This window comes from Salvelinus alpinus, chromosome 4, assembly GCF_045679555.1.
Source record: "Salvelinus alpinus chromosome 4, SLU_Salpinus.1, whole genome shotgun sequence".
NCBI classification, from domain to species: Eukaryota; Metazoa; Chordata; class Actinopteri; order Salmoniformes; family Salmonidae; genus Salvelinus; species Salvelinus alpinus.
Window position 1 is genome coordinate 85,039,902 of NC_092089.1, and position 18,704 is coordinate 85,058,605.

An 18,704-nucleotide genomic window follows, 5' to 3' on the forward strand; every position below is an offset into this window, starting at 1 on the left:
ACAGAGCGAGAGAGAAAGAGAGATACATAGAAAGAAAGAAAGAGAGATGCAACCTTTCTCCCTTAAGATAAACTACACATATTATGCAAAGGAATGTAGGCCAAAAGACCTGTAGCCTCTCTCCTTCTCACCTCATATATGAGGTAGTGCTCTTTGATTCGATACTCCTCCCACTCTCTGCTCTTGGGAGAAGGCGAGGGCGGGCTCTTCCTGTGCTCCTCCACCTCCACACTCATCTGCTTCAGCTTCCCCTCGTGGGACTGCAGCTGATCCTCCTGCACCAATCACAGCAACCCATCAAACAGCAGGCACCAGTAACAACCAATCACATAACACAATCAATTTAGGGTGCACCATGCTATATTTGTGGCTGTGTGTGTAGCGAATGTGTGTGAGAGAATGTGTGTGTGTTTGCGTGAGTGTACCTGGTTTAGCCGGGTAGAGGAGGAGGGCAGTAGAGGTCTACAGAACGTCTTCATGGAGCCAATGGCAGCAGGGAAGGCCGGGGCGGAGAACAGAGCTGCTACCAGGTTAATACGGAATATCCACGACATCATCTCCTCTTCACTCCTACAAAGAAAGACAGGACACAGACAGACAGACAGAGAGAAAGAAAAAAATATACATTTGTATGTGTCTGTATGTGTTCAGATGGTAGAGCATGGCGCTTACAGTGCCAGGATAACGTGCTCGATTCCTGAGACCATCCGTACGTAAAATATATGCATGGACAAAGCGTCTGCTAAATAGCATACATTATTATGAGAGAGAGTATGCCACAAGTTGCAACAAAATATCTAAAGGCTAATAATATTTGGCTAATAATAACACCACATTTCTGTACATCATGAAAGTCAGTTATCATTGTGTGACAAAATAACCGAATGTGCATTAGGGGACATATAGCTGGTTCCCATGAACAGGCCTCCCCTACAGGCCAGAGTAGCAGAGGACCTACGGTGCCTGCAGTAGGAACACTCTCCAGTCAGAGAGAGAGAACAGGTCTACCCTACAGGCCAGAGAAGCAGAGGACCTACGGTGCCTGCAGTAGGAACACTCTCCAGTCAGAGAGAGAGAACAGGTCTACCCTACAGGCCAGAGAAGCAGAGGACCTACGGTGCCTGCAGTAGGAACACTCTCCAGTCAGAGGTCTTTAGTTTGAGGACGTTGGGTCTCTTGCTGTAGTCTGTAGCGCGGGTGGCTAACGCATGGTGGATACGCACAGCGTTCTTCAGGTCCCCCTCACACAGCTCTGCATCAGCCTTGTACTCATCCTGTCAACAGGGGGAGACACACACATATAACGTCGTCAGAGAGCTCCTACTACTGTGTTTGTGTGTGTGTGTGGGAGAGAGAGAGTGACACACACGCAGCTGAGCTACCACTGCTGCATTCTACTGCAGTGGTAGAAGTCTGTTTCTATGGTAACAGAGAGGTATCTGGTACCTTCTGTAGATAAAGGATCATCCCCTTTAGAACCGCATAGAACTTCTTCCAGCCTCGTCGTCCTCGTGGGGCTAGAGAGAGAGAGAGAGAGAGGGATAGAGAGGGAGAGAGAGTGAGAGAGAGAGAGAGAGAGAGTGAGAGAGAGAGAGGGAGAGAGAGAGGGAGGGAGAGAGGGAGAGAGAGAGAGGGAGTGAGACAACTGTTATTTCTAAACTTGTTTAAATCCCAATAACTGACGACTCATGCGTTAAGAAATTCCCTTCCAACCTAGCCTAAGCCAATCTATGTGTGTGTGTGTGTGAGAGTTTGTACTCACTGCGTTTGCCGTCCATGTCTGCGTGGCTCTTGCGGGACAGGACACCATGTTTATAGGTGACAGCGTTGGGTAGGATGGGGATGGCGATGAAAGGGTTATTGCCATCCGTTACCCTGGCAACCCCCCTCTTCCCCCCTCCCTCATACTGCTCCTCCACCAGCTCCGATAGACTCTTCCTGAACTCCTCTTCCTCACTGCAATACACCAGACATCAGAAATAACATAGGACACGCACGCACGCACGCACACACGCACACACACACCTGAGAAGGGATACTCACATTGCCCATTCAAGTTTCTCGTTCTTTATTGAATTATACAGCACCTAAACAGGAAGTAAAGAAATCAAAATGGTGAGAGAAAAAAGTCACATCTCATTGAACTGGATCAACTTCTGAGTAATGCCAACATTGGAATGTGACCAAATATTACATTAGTAAGACAAAGCAATAGTAAGGAGCCTAGTTGAAGTGTTGTCATCAATATTGTCCTAGCATTGATTACTGTACCTTTAATAGGTCTTTAGGGAAGTCCTTGCCATCGTTTAGGCCATCCAGATTACTGATGAACTGCTGGCAAGACATCTTCTTCCCAATGTTCTGGACAAGACACAGAATGAAACAGAATTAGGCGGAATCCTAAATCACTCCCTTCCTTTTCCCACAACACTCAGCCCTCCATTTGTGCATTCTTGCTCACCTCCGCCTTATGCATAAATATCCCAACGCTTAGGGAGTGAAAATTATTGAGGGTGTAGGGGCTAATTCCAATAACCACTTCGGCCAAGCCAGCCGAAGTGGGCTTCAGAGCGAAGTGCTATCCCGACAAGCACCACAATATGTTTGGAGTTTGCACAATTTAATCCAAAATAATGATATGTTTGGACTAAGCACAATTTAATACAAAATAATGATATGTTTGGACTAAGCACAATTTAATACAAAATAATGATATGTTTGGACTAAGCACAATTTAATCCAAAATAATGATATGTTTGGACTAAGCACAATTTAATACAAAATAATGATATGTTTGGACTAAGCACAATTTAATACAAAATAATGGAGAGGCAGGTCCATGTGTAAACCACATGCATTTGTTTATATCTGATTTCAAGAAATGACACACGTAACTTATGAAATAGCCTATAACACAAATTAAATGTTTAACTGTTACTGAGGTTTATAACTTGTAAAACAACAGTTGATGGGTTTATTGATCCCCTCGCCACTCTCTGGAAGTCACCCTAGGGGTTTCGTCAGCAACACATGACAACCGATGGCCCTCCAAGTGGGTCGGAAGGGGCGAGGGGGTGATTTGGGATTCACAGCCTTACTACCTACCGGTAAATGTAAATATTGACAAACTTTTCAGGTGGATCTTAACAAGGCTAGGAGAAACACTACTGTAAATGCAAATCGATGTGAATATGTTATGCAGTACTATGAATAATTCCCCTGATTGACCACTAGGTGTCAGTGGTGTGCAGGTAGAGCATTAGCTATTCTCTTCATGCATTATGCGGTTGATTGGTTACATTATGACCACAGATATACTGTACATGGAGAGACACAGAAGAGGTTAGTGCTAAAAGCCACTTACCACCTAAGGAGCAGGACAGCCAGAGGTTACACAGAGGTCACACAGAACGCAGGAGAATAAAGGGAATGAGAGGAGAGGAGAAGAAACGAAGGAGGTTGAGAGACTGTGTTAGATGCATGACAGGATCTGTTAGTAGACATATAAGAACAGAGAGTTAAATTGTGAGAGCTTGTGTTAAAGTAACACAGGATAAGAGTTAGTATATAGTGCTGTGGTATTTAGTAGTAGGAGACAGAAAGACGGGACAAAAAGAGGGCAGAAAGTGGGTCAGAGGAGAACAGAGATGGAGATTGAGAGATAGAGCTGGAGGGTAACAGAGAGATAGTGAGATAGAGAGATAGAAGAGAGACAAAGAGAGAGAGATACAGACAGACAGAGAGGGAAGCTATTGTTGCTGTAGCACATCACTTCTAAACAGGTGTTGCCTGCCTTAAGGGGGGCTTTATTTTTAAAGACAGCCGAGCAAAATACATAAATACAATGAGCCGACGCTACAGTAGGTTTCTCTACGTCAATTGTGTTGGTGCGTGAGTCATGTTAGACAGGGTTTTGACTCTACTCTTCAGGGATCTGCTGTATGTCAAATAGGATTTATGAGTATTTCTGGGGGCTCCTGCCTGTACATTGATTTCCATCTATCTTCACAGATTGTAGGTTTGATAACAGAGCTGTACATACGTGTCCATGTAGATCAGTGTTGAGCAGCATTAGGGCGCAGGTTAACGTATGGGCTCCGTCTGTTGGAAGAAGAAGAGAACATGTTTTTAAATGTTATCTAAATGTCATGGATGACTCAAATGGCATATTTTAACAGTAGGCTAAAAAATAATCTCAACAATACTTGGCAAAGTCTCAACAATACTCGGCAGAATACTTCAAAATATGCTATGCAAAATGTTGATAAGTAATGTAATGTATTTTATTCAAGCCAACAAAGCTGTCATCCTCCTCCTCATCATCATCAGTGTTCCCCACCTAGGGTTGTTGTGGTGTCAGTAATACCACCACACCGGCAGTCAGGAGTCATGACCACAGTCAGATTCCACGTGACTGCCTCCCGAGTGGCGCAGCAGTCTAAGGCACTGCATCGCAGTGCTAGAGGCATCACTACAGACAAGGGTTCGATCCCAGGCCGGCTGCGACCGGGAGACCAATGAGGCGGCGCACAATTGGCCCAGCGCTGTCCGGGTTAGGGGAGGGTTTGGCAGGCCGGGATGTCCTTGTCCCATCGCACTCTAGCGACTCCTTGTGGCGTGCCGGTGTAACGGATGTGAAATGGCTAGCTAGTTAGCGGGTACGCGCTACTAGCGTTTCAATCAGTTACGTCACTTGCTCTGAAACCTAGAAGTAGTGTTGCACCTTGCTCTGCAAGGGCTGCGGCTTTTGTGGAGCGATGGGTAACGACGCTTCGTGGGTGTCAGTTGTTGATGTGTGCAGAGGGTCCCTGGTTCGCGCCCGTGTCGGGGCGAGGGGACGGTTTAAAGTTATACTGTTACATTGGTGCCGTGACCCGGATCACTGGTTGCTGCGGAAAAGGAGGAGGTTGAAAGGGGGGTGAGTGTAACGGATGTGAAATGGCTAGCTAGTTAGCGGGTACGCGCTACTAGCGTTTCAATCAGTTACGTCACTTGCTCTGAAACCTAGAAGTAGTGTTGCACCTTGCTCTGCAAGGGCCGCGGCTTTTGTGGAGCGATGGGTAACGACGCTTCGTGGGTGTCAGTTGTTGATGTGTGCAGAGGGTCCCTGGTTCGCGCCCGTGTCGGGGCGAGGGGACGGTTTAAAGTTATACCGTTACACCGGGCACATGCACGCTGACTTCTGTCGCCAGCTGTACGGTGTTTCTTTCGACACATTGGTGCGGCTGGCTTCCGGGTTAAGCGAGCAGTGTGTCAAGAAGCAGTGCTGCTTGGCAGGGTCGTGTTTCGGAGGATACATGTCCCTCGACCTTCGCCTCTCCCGAGTCCATAGGGGAGTTGCAGCGATGGGACGAGACTGTAACTACTAATTGGATATCACAAAAAAGGGGTACAAAAATGTAAATAATAATAATCCACGTGACCGTTGGGTCACGGTAAACTCCTTTTATGCACTCTGGACATGCGTTGGTAGTACCCAACTCGCTAACAACCTTCACGTCGCTAATGGCCTGGTACTCAGCACTCTATTGTCCTTCCAACCACTCTGACATCAATGCAAACGCAAATAAAAATCACATCAAACACTTATCATCATGCTTTTAAAAAACTCACCTCACTGTGTTGATCAATTTGAAGAAGGAAGTTCAACAACAGGTTGAAACTGAGTGGAAAACATGGTCGTTGTGGATGTTGTTTCAAAGCCAAACACAATGAAATGGGCAGCACTTTGTAAGATGAGGATTAGTTAAAAACACCCATACGCATACCGTGCATTCAGAAAGTATTCAGAGCCCTTCCCCTTTTCCAAATTTTGTTACGTTACAGCCTTATTCTAAAATGGATGTAAAAAATATAATCTCATCAATCTACATACAATATCAAAGCAAAAACAGGTTGTTACAATTTTTTGAATTTTTGTAAATTTATAAAAAAACAAAAAACAAAATACCTTATTTACATAAGTTTTCAGACCCTTTGATATGACACTCAAATTTGAGGTCAGCTGCATCCTGTTCCCATTAATCATCCTTGAGATGTTTTTACAACTTGATTGGAGTCCACCTGTGGTAAATTCAATTGATTGGAGATGATTTGGAAAGGCACAAACCTGTCTACATGAGGTCCTATAGTTGACAGTGTATGTCAGAGCAAAAATCAAGCCATGAGGTCAAAGGAATTGTCCGAGACAGGATTGTGTCAAGGCACAGATCTGGGGAAGGGTACCAAAAAATGTCTGCAGCATTGAAGGCCCCCAAGAACACAGTGGCCGCCTGGGCAAACTAAGCAATCGGGGGAGAAGGGCCTTGGTCAGGGAGGTGACCAAGAACTCGATGGTCACAATGTCATAGCTCCAGAGTTTCTCTGTTGAGATGGGAGAACCTTCCAGAAGGACTACCATCTCTGCAGCACTCCACCAATCAGGTCTTTATGGTAGAGTGGCCAGACAGAAGCCACTCCTCAGTAAAAGGCACCTAAAGGACTCTGACCATGAGAAACAAGATTCTCTGGTCTGATGACACTAAAATGGAGCTCTTTGGCCTGAATGCCAGGCGTCACACCTGGAGGAAACCTGGCACCATCCCTACAGTGAAGCATGTTGGTGGCAGCATCATGCTGTGGGGATGTTTTTCAGTGGCAGGGACTGGGAGACTTGTCAGGATCGAGGGAAAGATGAACGGAGCAAAGTACAGAGAGATCCTTGATGAAAACCTGCTCCAGAGCCCTCAGGACCTCAGACTTGGCGAAGATTCACAACAACCCAAAGCACACAGCCAAGACAACACAGTAGGGGCTTCGGGACAAGTCTCTGAATGGCCCAGCCAGAGCCCGGACTTCAACCCAATCAGACCTGAAAATAGCTGTGCAGCGATGCTCCCCATCCAACTTGAGAGGATCTGCAGAGAAGAATGGAAGAAACTCCCCAAATACAGGTGTGCCAAGCTTGCCAAAGGTGCTTCAACAAAGCACTGAGTAAAGGGTCTGAATACTTATGTAAATGAGATATTTCATTTTTCTTTTTACATTTGCAAAAATGACTAAAAACCAGTTTTTGCTTCGTCATTATGGGGTATTGTGTGTAGATTTATGAGGAAAAAATATAATTGAATCAATTTTAGAATAAGGCTGTAATATAACAAAATGTGGACAATGTCAAGGGGTCTGAATACTTTCCGAATGCACTGTATTAGAGCTTATGAATACGCATAGACCTATATATGAGCCCAAGCCTGGAAAAAACGCTGAATTAAAATAATGATTGTGCCGTTATACAATACATAGCTTAATAGCCTACCTACCACATACTACGCATGATAGAAAAACATTTAAAAAAAAACATAGATTTAAGATGTCTTTGATACATAATTGGTCTAGCCTATACTCCAAAATGTGGTAGGCTATGTATTGTATTAAGGCACAATCATTATTTTAATTCAGCGTTTTTTCCAGGCTTGGGCTCATATATAGGTCTATGCGTATTCATAAGCTCTAATACAGTGCATTCGGAAAGTATTCAGACCCCTTGACACTGTCCACATTTTGTTACATTACAGCCTTATTCTAAAATGGATGAAATTGCCAAGGGGTCTGAATACTTCCGAATGCACTGTATACATTTATATTCCTGACTCTGACATTGCTTGTTCTAATATTTCTTAATTCCTTTCTTTTTATTTTTGGGATTTGCCTGTATTGATTTAAAAAAAAAATACGCATAACTGCACTGTTGGAGCTAGAAACACAAGCATTTCACTTCACCCGGGATAACACCTGCTAAATATGTGTATGCGACCAATAACATTTGATTTGATGAGTGAAATATGATCACTTGAAGAGAGAACGTGTGCAGCCTGAGGCAAGGAACAGAGCGTAGGCTTTTTTTGAGACTTTCTCAAATCATCGACAGCCTGTAGTTGCATCATGCAGCCCATATGTTTGGATTTCTAAGGTTTGTATCATTCACAACTAAAGTTGCCAAATACCTCAATCTAGCGTATAGGACCTGTTTCAAATGATCACTTTTACGCTCCACATAGCCACTTCATTTGCGCACTCGCTCCGGAATGTGAAAAATATCCTTTCTATTTTGTTCAGTTAAGTTCAATTATATTCTTCTTACTATAAAATAATCTTGTCTGCTAAATGAACAAGCCTACAGCATGGAGCATAGCCAGATAACATACAGTATCTAGCCAGCTAAATGAACAAACCTACAGCCTATAGCATGGAGCATAGCCAGATAACATACAGTATCTAGCCAGCTAAATGAACAAGCCTACAGCCTACAGCATGGAGCATAGCCAGATAACATACAGTATCTAGCCAGCTAAATGAACAAACCTACAGCCTATAGCATGGAGCATAGCCAGATAACATACAGTATCTAGCCAGCTAAATGAACAAGCCTACAGCCTATAGCATGGAGCATAGCCAGATAACATACAGTATCTAGCCAGCTAAATGAACAAGCCTACAGCCTATAGCATGGAGCATAGCCAGATAACATACAGTAGGCCAACTCATATTCTGTTCTACTGAAACACATCTTCATATCATAATGCTTCTTTAGGCCTGCCTAAAATAAATGATGGATTTATTGTGATGGTGCATCAGCGGCTTGTATGAGTGGAGGCCAGCTGGAGATGCTCAACGTGTTTATGTTAATTAACGGTCAATTACCCTGAGATCGGCAGTAATTTGCAAGACAATAACCGGCTGACAAAATGTCATGACCGCCACAGCCCTATCCCCACCCTACCCACCACCCTAATTATAATCATCACCGTCATCTTCTTCTTCATCATCATCATCATCATCATCATCCCGTTTAGATCTGCTCTTGCCTTCGGGGGCGAGGGCTGTGGGGTTGCAGACACAGAACCTCTTAGAGAAGTGGACCAGGATCCTCTCTCTCTCCTGGGTCTCACCCATCAGAGGAAAGGCTTTCAGGAAGTTCCTGAGAATTAGGTCAAAGACCAACGAGTGAGCAGGCAGTATTGTTTTCAGGCTAGAATACAGAGTGTATCTGTCTGCACAGTGATATAGGTTACAGGCTACAACCTTCTTTTACAAGCTTCCTCACTTTGGTTCGGAAATCGTCAATGGCATCTTAAGACTAAGGCTACAGTAGATTAGTACAGTACATTGCACATTCATTCAGTGCAAACTCAGTGTAACTGTGGTTCACCACTCCATATACAAACATGTTCATTTACTTTAAATATCTGCATGCTGTGTTTAATACATGCATTCAAGACAGTCCCAAATCATGGCATACTGTATACCAGGAGGTAACAGTTGACTGTATTGCAAAATAGAGACACACTACAGCTCAATACTCAGAGAAATCAGTGTTTGGCTAATATGTTGTAAGCAGTGCTGTGAGAATAGTGCTGACTGGTCTTACCTCAGGGCCTTGTCCAACGACAGGCCAGAGAAGTCAAAGAAGCTGAGGTACTCTGACGCCACCAGCTGGCTGAAGTCGTTACTGCAGGATGGACAGAGGGAAATGAAAATGGGGGAGGGGAGAAAGAGGGGGAAAGAGAAGGGGGGGATAGGGAGCGAGAGAGAGAGAAAGAGATGTGATATTTAAGATGATACAAAATACATATTAATACAATATAAACACTGTGAGACATATGCATGTGTATCAATGTGGAACTGAATGACAGTGTGTGTGTGTGTTTGGTCTTGTGTGTGTGTGTGTGTGTGTGTGTGTGTGTGTGTGTGTGTGTGTGTGTGTGTGTGTGTGTGTGTGTGTGTGTGTGTGGTTGGTCTTGTGTTTGTGCCTGAAACGCACTTCTTGCCCAGGTGGCGTGCCACGTCGCAGCGTCTGAAGCCCTCCAGGTAGAACAGACGCTTGGCCAGGCGTTTGGCGGCATCGCAGTCGGCACGGCAACCGTTGGCCAGGGTTTCCGTGCTGCCTCTCTCCAGCTGCTCCAGACCGCCCAGCTCCGACTCTGAGTCCGACAGCACGTCCGTGAGGAGGTTGGCATCACTGAAGAGGACACACACGACAGCCTTATTGAGCGTATAGTATGGCACCTACCTGCCCCACAGAACAGTGCCCTAGTGTGAGCAACCTTCATATGAGTCTTCTACATAACCCTAGCATGATCACTGACTGGCAGTCATGATGATGAAAACCTAGAATGGGAGGATATTTGGGAGCTATAAACTCCAATTTCAAGAACCTTTTCACTAGACAAGCATAAACAGATAGATACGATAATAAATAAGAATGTGTGATATTCTATCAACATAAGATTGCTTTCTCTCATATAACCCTGATTCAATCATACTAAATCCTCTGAAGACACATAAAGATAGCTTATCTGAAACATAGCCATTCCTACATAGCTCTATCACTCTAACCAAAACACATAAAACCTCCTGAACAATCACTACTGAAATAGTACGAAATACAAACGTCACAGGCCTCAGACCAGACCATGTGTCCCTATCATTTTATGTGTCTCTTTGACATAGTCAACTTTCTCTCTATAGGTGATTAACATTTTTCTGCAGAATCTGATTAGAGCAATTGCATTACTTCCTAAATGCAATACGCTGTGGCACGGTAATGTGTTGGTTGCCGTGGTCACGACGGAACGGAACCCGGTGTCCTGACAGGAGAGACGACGGGCGCAATTACCACCCCTCTCAAGTTGATGTCTCCTACATCACAATTACCCACAATCCTCACTGCAGCCAACAGCGTGCCGAGAACACAAGCCTCTCACAAGGATGGAACCCCAAACTAGAATAGGTACTCATACCTCCCTCTGTACAAGGAAGATCTACTATTATTTACCTCCCTCTGTACAAGGAAGATCTACTATTATTTACCTCCCTCTGTACAAGGAAGATCTACTATTATTTACCTCCCTCTGTACAAGGAAGATCTACTATTATTTACCTCCCTCTGTACAAGGAAGATCTACTATTATTTACCTCCCTCTGTACAAGGAAGATCTACTATTATTTATCTATCCTGAGACAAACAAGGAACCATTAACATAATAACTGCCCTCCTTACATTCTATTCATCATTATTTTTTAAATAATTTATCAGACTCTCTTATCAAGAGAAACTTACATTAGCAATTAGGGTGAAGTGCCTTGCTCATGGGCACATTGACAGATTTGTCCAACTAGTCGGCTTGGAGATTCGAACCAGCGACCTTTTGGTTACTTGTCCAACGCGCTTAACCGCTAGGCTACCTGCCATATATGCAGGCACAATTACAGCCCCTCTCAGTTTGGTGTCTTTACATCACAATTAACCACAACCCTCACTTCAGACAGCGTGCCGTCAGCAAAAGCCAGAGTGCCACAAGGATAGAACTATGCCCAAACCTGCCTCTAGTAACACATTGTCTTCCTCTATATCTAACAGATGCAGTCCCTAGCCTTCTCCCTACATTACACCATGCCTAAGTCTTACCACATGTATTTTCACGAAAGACATGGTACGTCCTGAATAATGAACAACATGACAGGCCGTGGGTCACAGCAATCCAGGGGTCCCCAGTTTGCTAAGCCCCCCCCCAACACACACACACACACACACACACACACACACACACACACACACACACACACACACACACACACACACACACACACACACACACACACACACACACACACACACACACACACACACACACAGTCCCAAATGGCACCCTATTCCATATATAATGCACTACTTTTGAACAGGGCCAGAAACTAGTGCTCTATGTAGGGAATAGGGTGCCATTTAGGATGCACGCCTGACTCACAGCCACTCATTGTAACTCTGCAAATGCATTTGAGTAGATGTTGAGTAGATTTTCCCTTAAGTCCTGAATAGTCAGCCAATGTTTAATAGTGAAACTGTATGTGCCTGTGTGTGTGTTCCCAAGCCCTGGCGCTGGGTATAGTTAGAGCATGAGGCTGCATGCCTGTGACTCACATGGTAATCTCTCTCTCCCAGTTGTGTTGGGTGCCATCCACCCCTGGGCCAGCAAGGGAGTGTTGGGTAAAGGGCATGAGGGGTGTGTGTGTGTGTGTATGTGTGTGTGTGGATAGGTGTGTAAGTGGGGGTCACACTCTATTGCCAAAATATTGCAATTTTGGAATTACGCATCCAGTATGAGTTAATGTGACTAAAGTCCAAAACACCTAGTATGTGAGTAAATGGGTGTGTGTGTTATTTATGAGTAGGTGTGTGTGTGTTATTTATGAGTAGGTGTGTGTGTGTGTGTGTGTGTGTGTGTGTGTGTGTGTGTGTGTGTGTGTGTGTGTGTGTGTGTGTGTGTGTGTGTGTGTGTGTGTGTGTGTGTGTGTGTGTGTGTGTGTGCGTGCGTACGTGTGTGTGTGTGTGTTTCATAACTGTGATAGGTCATCTCCTGAGGCTTCACTGGCATCCTCTGCAAGGATGTCTTGAGGGACTAACACCAAGGACTCTGGATCATGCATAACCTACTGCCCCCTCAGTCTCATTCTGTTATTCAAAACACAAACACTTCTAAAATAACAATATTCACTGATGCTGCACGACAGTATACAGCAGTGACAATAACTGACAAAGGCATAGGAATTATAGTCACGGTAAAAAATATATAATAAAAGTTAACCAAGTAACTTGTTAGTTCCTAGGGGCATGTTGAACAACTTTGTTGTCAGTATCCAATGAGAGTGAGCAACATGTGGCAAGATCAACAGAGATAGTTCAAATGTATTGATCAGCATTACAAAACCGTTTAAACTGGCCAAAGTTCAAACCATACAGAAAAATGAGCTATTGTCAAAATTATCTCAACTATACTTAAAGTAGCATAATTTTCCATAGTGTATTCATACTGAATAGTCGCAAATCAATGTTTAGTTGATTTATAACCGCTGTGTCAAACCGGAACGGCTCAATATACTAATTGAAAATACAGCACACACTCTCGCACAATCTCATTCATACTGAAAAAAACTTCAGAATAATTTTACTGTGAGGGGAACCAGAGGAAAAGACTCACAGGAGATCGAGAAGAAAGTCGAAATGAACGTCAAATTCCTCTTTCCACATTTTCTCTCCCGCATTCGAGGATTGGAATCAGTGTCAAGGAACGCGCGACATCATCCAGCAGTGGTCTGTAAAATCCGGCATTCGATCGTTTGCGGTATTTACCCAAAGAGGCTTAAGCAATCAGATTTCGTCAGTCTTTTCCTAAACAAACCGCACTCGAAGCCCCGCATGATTATGACCAGGCTTAAGAGCACAGAATGATCTAACTACAGTGTGTGTAGCCTACTGCCTTTCCCCATAATGGGAATGGATGTGAGATTTTTTTTCAATAAGGTTCTTGGAGGTCTCCCTCAAAAGGATGTGAGAGGCGGAGCGACAGAATCTACTGAATTATGTTCCTACATCTTGTTAGTATACACTCCCTTTGATGATCATGCAGGTCTGTACATAGCCCATTAGGCTACTCCCTCACTGGTCTTTTCCCATAGGTTATGTTGTGATAAAAAGAAAAGCCTGTTTTCTTTTGACCTAAGGCTACATTTTGTTGTGTTACAGCCTGAATTTAAAATGGATTACATGTGTGTCACTGCCTACACGCAATACCCCATAATGTGAACGTGTAGTTATGTTTTTAGAAATGATTACATATTAATATAAAATTAAAAGCTGAAATCTCTTGAGTCAACCCCTTTGTTGTGGCAAGCCTAGATACGTTCAGGAGTAAAACTGTGCTTATTAACAAGTCACATAATAAGTTGCATAGACTCACTCTGGGTGCAATAATAGTGTTTAACATGATTTTTGAGGGACTGCCTCATCTCTGCACCCCACACATGCAATTATCTGTAAAGTCCCTTAGTCGAGCAGTGAATTTCAAACACAGATTCAACCACAAAGACCAGGGAGGTTTTCCAGTGCCTCTCAACGAAGGGTACCTATTGGTAGATGGGTAAAAAAAAGTTATTAATTACACTTTGGATGGTGTATCAATACACCCAGTCACTACAAAGACACAGGCGTCCTTCCTAACTCAGTTGTCGGAAAGGAAGGAAACCGCTCAGGGATTTCACCATGAGGCAGTTACAGAGTTTAATGGCTGTGATAGAAGAAAACTGAGGATGGATCAACAACATTGTAGTTACTCCACAATACTAACCTAATTGACAGAGTGAAAATAAGGAAGCCTGTACAGAATACAAATATTCCAAAACATGCATCTTGTTTGCAATAAGGCACTAAAGTAAAACTGCTAAAAATGTGGCAAAGAAATTAACTTTATGTCCTGAATACAAAGCGTTATGTTTGGGGCAAAGAGTACCACTCTTCATATTTTCAAGCATGGTGGTGGCTGCATCATGTTATGGGTACGCTTGTCATCGTCAAGGACTAGAGTTTTTTTTGAATAAAAAGAAACAGGATAGATCTAAGCACAGGTAAAATCCTAGAGGAAACCTGGTTCAGTCTGCTTTCCAACAGACACTGGGAGACTAATTCACCTTTCAGCAGGACAATAACCTAAAACACAAGGCCAAATATATACTGGAGTTGCTTACCAAGATGGCAGTGAATGTTCCTGAGTGGCCTAGTTACAGTTTTGACTAAATTGGCTTGAACATCTATGGCAAGACAATGTCCGTCTAGCAATAATCAACAACCAACTTGACAGAGCTTGAAGAATTGTAAAAATAATAATGTGCAAATATTTTACAATCCAGGTGTACAAAGGAACAGGATGTTGTCATTACCATGGTGATGCAATTCACTGACAAGGATTCTAGTGAAGCCCTTGGAGACTTACCCAGAAAGACTTATAGCTGTAATCACTGCCAAAGGTGATTCTAACATGTATTGACTCAGAGGTGTGAATACTTATGTAAATTATATATTTCTGTATTTCAATTTAAATACATTAGCAAACATTTCTAAAAACAAGTTTTCACCTTGTTATGTGCTGTTGTGTGAGAAAAATCTATTTAGTATATCTATCTATCTATCTATTATTAGTCAGATTCAAAGGATGTGTCATATTCAAAGGCAGGTCCAGTTCTATTGTACAGCTATGGTGTTTTCCTTCTATTTGGCCCTATTGTTGTGTTTTGCGATGCCAACCATCTCTGACTCACCCTCCAAAAGCAGAAGAAGACGTGGACTGGTGGCATTGTGATAGGTATAGATAACTGGCCCAGACACACACACACACACACACACACACACACACACACACACACACACACACACACACACACACACACACACACACACACACACACACACACACACACACACACACACACACACACACACACACAGTGGCAGATATTAATCACCATCTGACTCATCAATACATGCTCCCTCTGTTTTTAAACCCTTCTGATCTTGAGGAATCATGGAGACAAAAAGAAAGGGAGAAGATGAGAGAAGAAGAGAGGGGGATAGAGGGTAGGAACCTCGGACCATTATCTAGACTAGACCATATCGACAGCCATTATCTAGACTAGACCATATAGACAGCCATTATCTAGACTAGACCATATAGACAGCCATTGAAAGCTCTTAGAACATAGAGTCTCCGACATACATGGTGTGACGGGACCACTATAGGCCCTGATCACTAAGCTAGATGGAAATAGGATGTTGTCATCACCATTGTGATGCAATTTACTGACAAGGATTCTAGTGAAGAAATTGTTTATATAAGGCAAACGGGTCACACAGAGATTCAATCCCCCAGCGCCATCTGACCTCTCAAATGGCCACCACATTCTAACATCAACTGACATCAGCATCCCCTTTCTAGCAGGCATCATACACCCGTGAACCCAAACAAGTCTGGGTTGAACATTTATGACATATTTATGCGCTCTCACTCCAAATGTAAAATATGCTCCTGCAACGTCTTCAGAAGAACACCGTAGGAACAGTAACAATTGGATACAATAGTCTTCCATGGGAGCCTACATCCGTTCTCTCCTACTTGAGGACCAATGACGTAGGTCTGGAGAAAGAGATACATTCTAAATGTCCTCTCAGTCAATTGCAGTCAAAGTACATATGATATGTCAAAAAATACAAAGTACGTATGATATGTCAAAAAATACAAAGTACGTATGATATGTCAAAAAATACAAAGTACGTATGATATGTCAAAAATACAAAGTACGTATGATATGTCAAAAAATACAAAGTACGTATGATATGTCAAAAAATACAAAGTACGTATGATATGTCAAAAAATACAAAGTACGTATGATATGTCAAAAAATACAAAGTACGTATGATATGTCAAAAAATACAAAGTACGTATGATATGTCAAAAAATACAAAGTATGTATGATATGTCAAAAATACAAAGTACGTATGATATGTCAAAAAATACAAAGGCAGCTAAAAATAGACGGTGATGGAAATAAATCTGGCGAATCACAGCAGTGTGTGTGTGTGTTTGTAACTGTGTGTGTGTGTGTGTGTCTGTGTGAGTGTGTGTCTTTTTGTGTGTGTGTGTGTGTCTGTGACATATCGCTGCTGGAACATGAGTGGATTATCTGCAGGGAATTTCAGCAGCAGAGAGAAGAACTCTCCCAAGGGATTTATTACTTCAGAGTGACACCCACAACGACAGGGCCTGTCTGTCTAGCATGTATGTATGTATGTATGTATGTATGTATGTATGTATGTATGTATGTATGTATGTATGTATGTATGTATGTATGTATGTATGTATGTATGTATGTATGTATGTATGTATCTATGTATGTATGTATGTGTGTATGTGTGTGTGTGTGTGTATGTACGAGTTATTGTGTGTAGGTCAGTGTTTGTGTGTGTTTGCTTCCTTGCATCAGTCTCTGTGTCTGTGCAGCACATAAAACATGGTCAGCACATATAACATGGTCAGCACATATAACATGGCCAGCACATATAACATGGTCAGCACATATAACATGGTCAGCACATATAACATGGTCAGCACATATAACATGGCCAGCACATACAACATGGTCAGCACATATAACATGGTCAGCACATATAACATGGTCAGCACACATAACATGGTCAGCACATATAACATGGCCAGCACATATAACATGGCCAGCACATATAACATGGCCAGCACATATAACATGACCAGCACACATAACATGGTCAGCACATATAACATGACCAGCACACATAACATGGTCAGCACATATAACATGGTCAGCACATATAACATGGCCAGCACATATAACATGGCCAGCACATATAACATGGTCAGCACATATAACATGGCCAGCACATATAACATGGCCAGCACATATAACATGGTCAGCACATATAACATGGTCAGCACATATAACATGGCCAGCACATATAACATGGCCAGCACATATAACATGGTCAGCACATATAACATGGCCAGCACATATAACATGGCCAGCACATATAATATGGCCAGCACATATAACATGACCAGCACACATAACATGGTCAGCACATATAACATGACCAGCACACATAACATGGTCAGCACATATAACACGAAGCAGAACAATCAGTTCCTCTGATATAGAGACTGATGCTGGTTATTTTATCTTGTCTGGTTACAGCCTCAGATCTCTGTATCCTCCTTATCCTGCTCACAGGGGAGAGGGTCCCAGGCTGTCCCAAATGGTACCCTATTCCCTTTATAGTGCACTACTTTTGAATAGGCTCTGGTCAAAAGTAGTGCACTATGAAAGGAATAGGGTACCATTTGGGACGTAACCCCAGTCTCGCAGCATGATCACTGGGTACCATACCATCTCCATCACCAGCCTAGCATCTCTGTCTGACAGAAACATCATCCAGCCAGCAATGATCTGGATACCTACTGTAAAGCTACTCATAAACAGATCTATCTACACTGAACAAAAATATAAATGCAACATGCAACAATTTCTAAGATTTTACTGAGTTCATATAAGGAAATCAGTCAATTGAAATATAATTCATTAGGCCCTAGTCTATGGATTTCACATGACTGGTAATACAGATATGCATCTGTTGGTCAAAGTTACCTTAAAAACAGTAGGGGTGTGGATCAGAAATCTAGTCAGTATCTGGTGTGACCACCATTTGTCTCATGCAGCGTTATACATCTCCTTCTCATAGAGTTGATCAGGCTGTTCATTGTGGCCTGTGGAATGTTGTCCCACTCCTCTTCAATGGCTGTGCGAAGTTGCTGGATATTGGCGGGAACTGGAACACGCTGTTGTACACATAAATCCAGAGCATCCCAAACATGCTCAATGGGTGACATGTCTGGTGAGTATGCAGTCCATGGAAGAACTGGGACATTTTCAGCTTCCAGGAATTGTGTACAGATCCTTGCGACATGGGGTCATGCATTATCATGCTGAAACATGAGGTGATGGTGGCTGATGAATGGCACGACAATGGGCCTCAGGATACCGTCATGGTATCTCTGTGCTTTCAAATTGCCATCGATAAAATTCAATTGTGTATGTTGTCCATAGCTTATGCCTGCCCATAATATTACTCCACCGCCACAATGGGGCACCCTGTTCACTACGTGGACATCAGCAAACCACTCACCCACATAATGCCTGGTACAGTTGAAACCGGGATTCATCCGTGAGGAGCACACTTCTCCAGTGTGCCAGTGGCCATGGAAGGTGAGCATACGACCCCGGTGAGGACGAGGAGCACGCAGATGATCTTC

At 43.2% G+C, this 18,704-nt stretch overlaps 1 protein-coding gene across 3 annotated transcripts in view; it reads right to left on the reverse strand.

The window, feature by feature from the left end:
- The window catches only part of psd2 (pleckstrin and Sec7 domain containing 2), a 37,973-nt gene that overhangs the window by 4,156 nt on the left and 15,113 nt on the right, over window positions 1–18,704 (reverse strand). The window contains exons 4-14 of one of the 3 annotated variants that reach the window (XM_071399374.1): window positions 9,800–9,997; window positions 9,407–9,487; window positions 8,784–8,956; window positions 4,041–4,101; window positions 2,272–2,362; window positions 2,044–2,087; window positions 1,763–1,956; window positions 1,447–1,517; window positions 1,117–1,274; window positions 426–570; window positions 132–275 (exon numbers count right to left, since the gene is read on the reverse strand). In XM_071399374.1, the coding sequence (XP_071255475.1) occupies window positions 132–275; window positions 426–570; window positions 1,117–1,274; window positions 1,447–1,517; window positions 1,763–1,956; window positions 2,044–2,087; window positions 2,272–2,362; window positions 4,041–4,101; window positions 8,784–8,956; window positions 9,407–9,487; window positions 9,800–9,997 (1,360 nt within the window). Of the gene's footprint in view, window positions 1–131; window positions 276–425; window positions 571–1,116; window positions 1,275–1,446; window positions 1,518–1,762; window positions 1,957–2,043; window positions 2,088–2,271; window positions 2,363–4,040; window positions 4,102–5,613; window positions 7,170–8,783; window positions 8,957–9,406; window positions 9,488–9,799; window positions 9,998–18,704 lie in introns of those variants that run through there. The other 2 variants (XM_071399373.1, XM_071399375.1) reach the window with 2 other exon arrangements.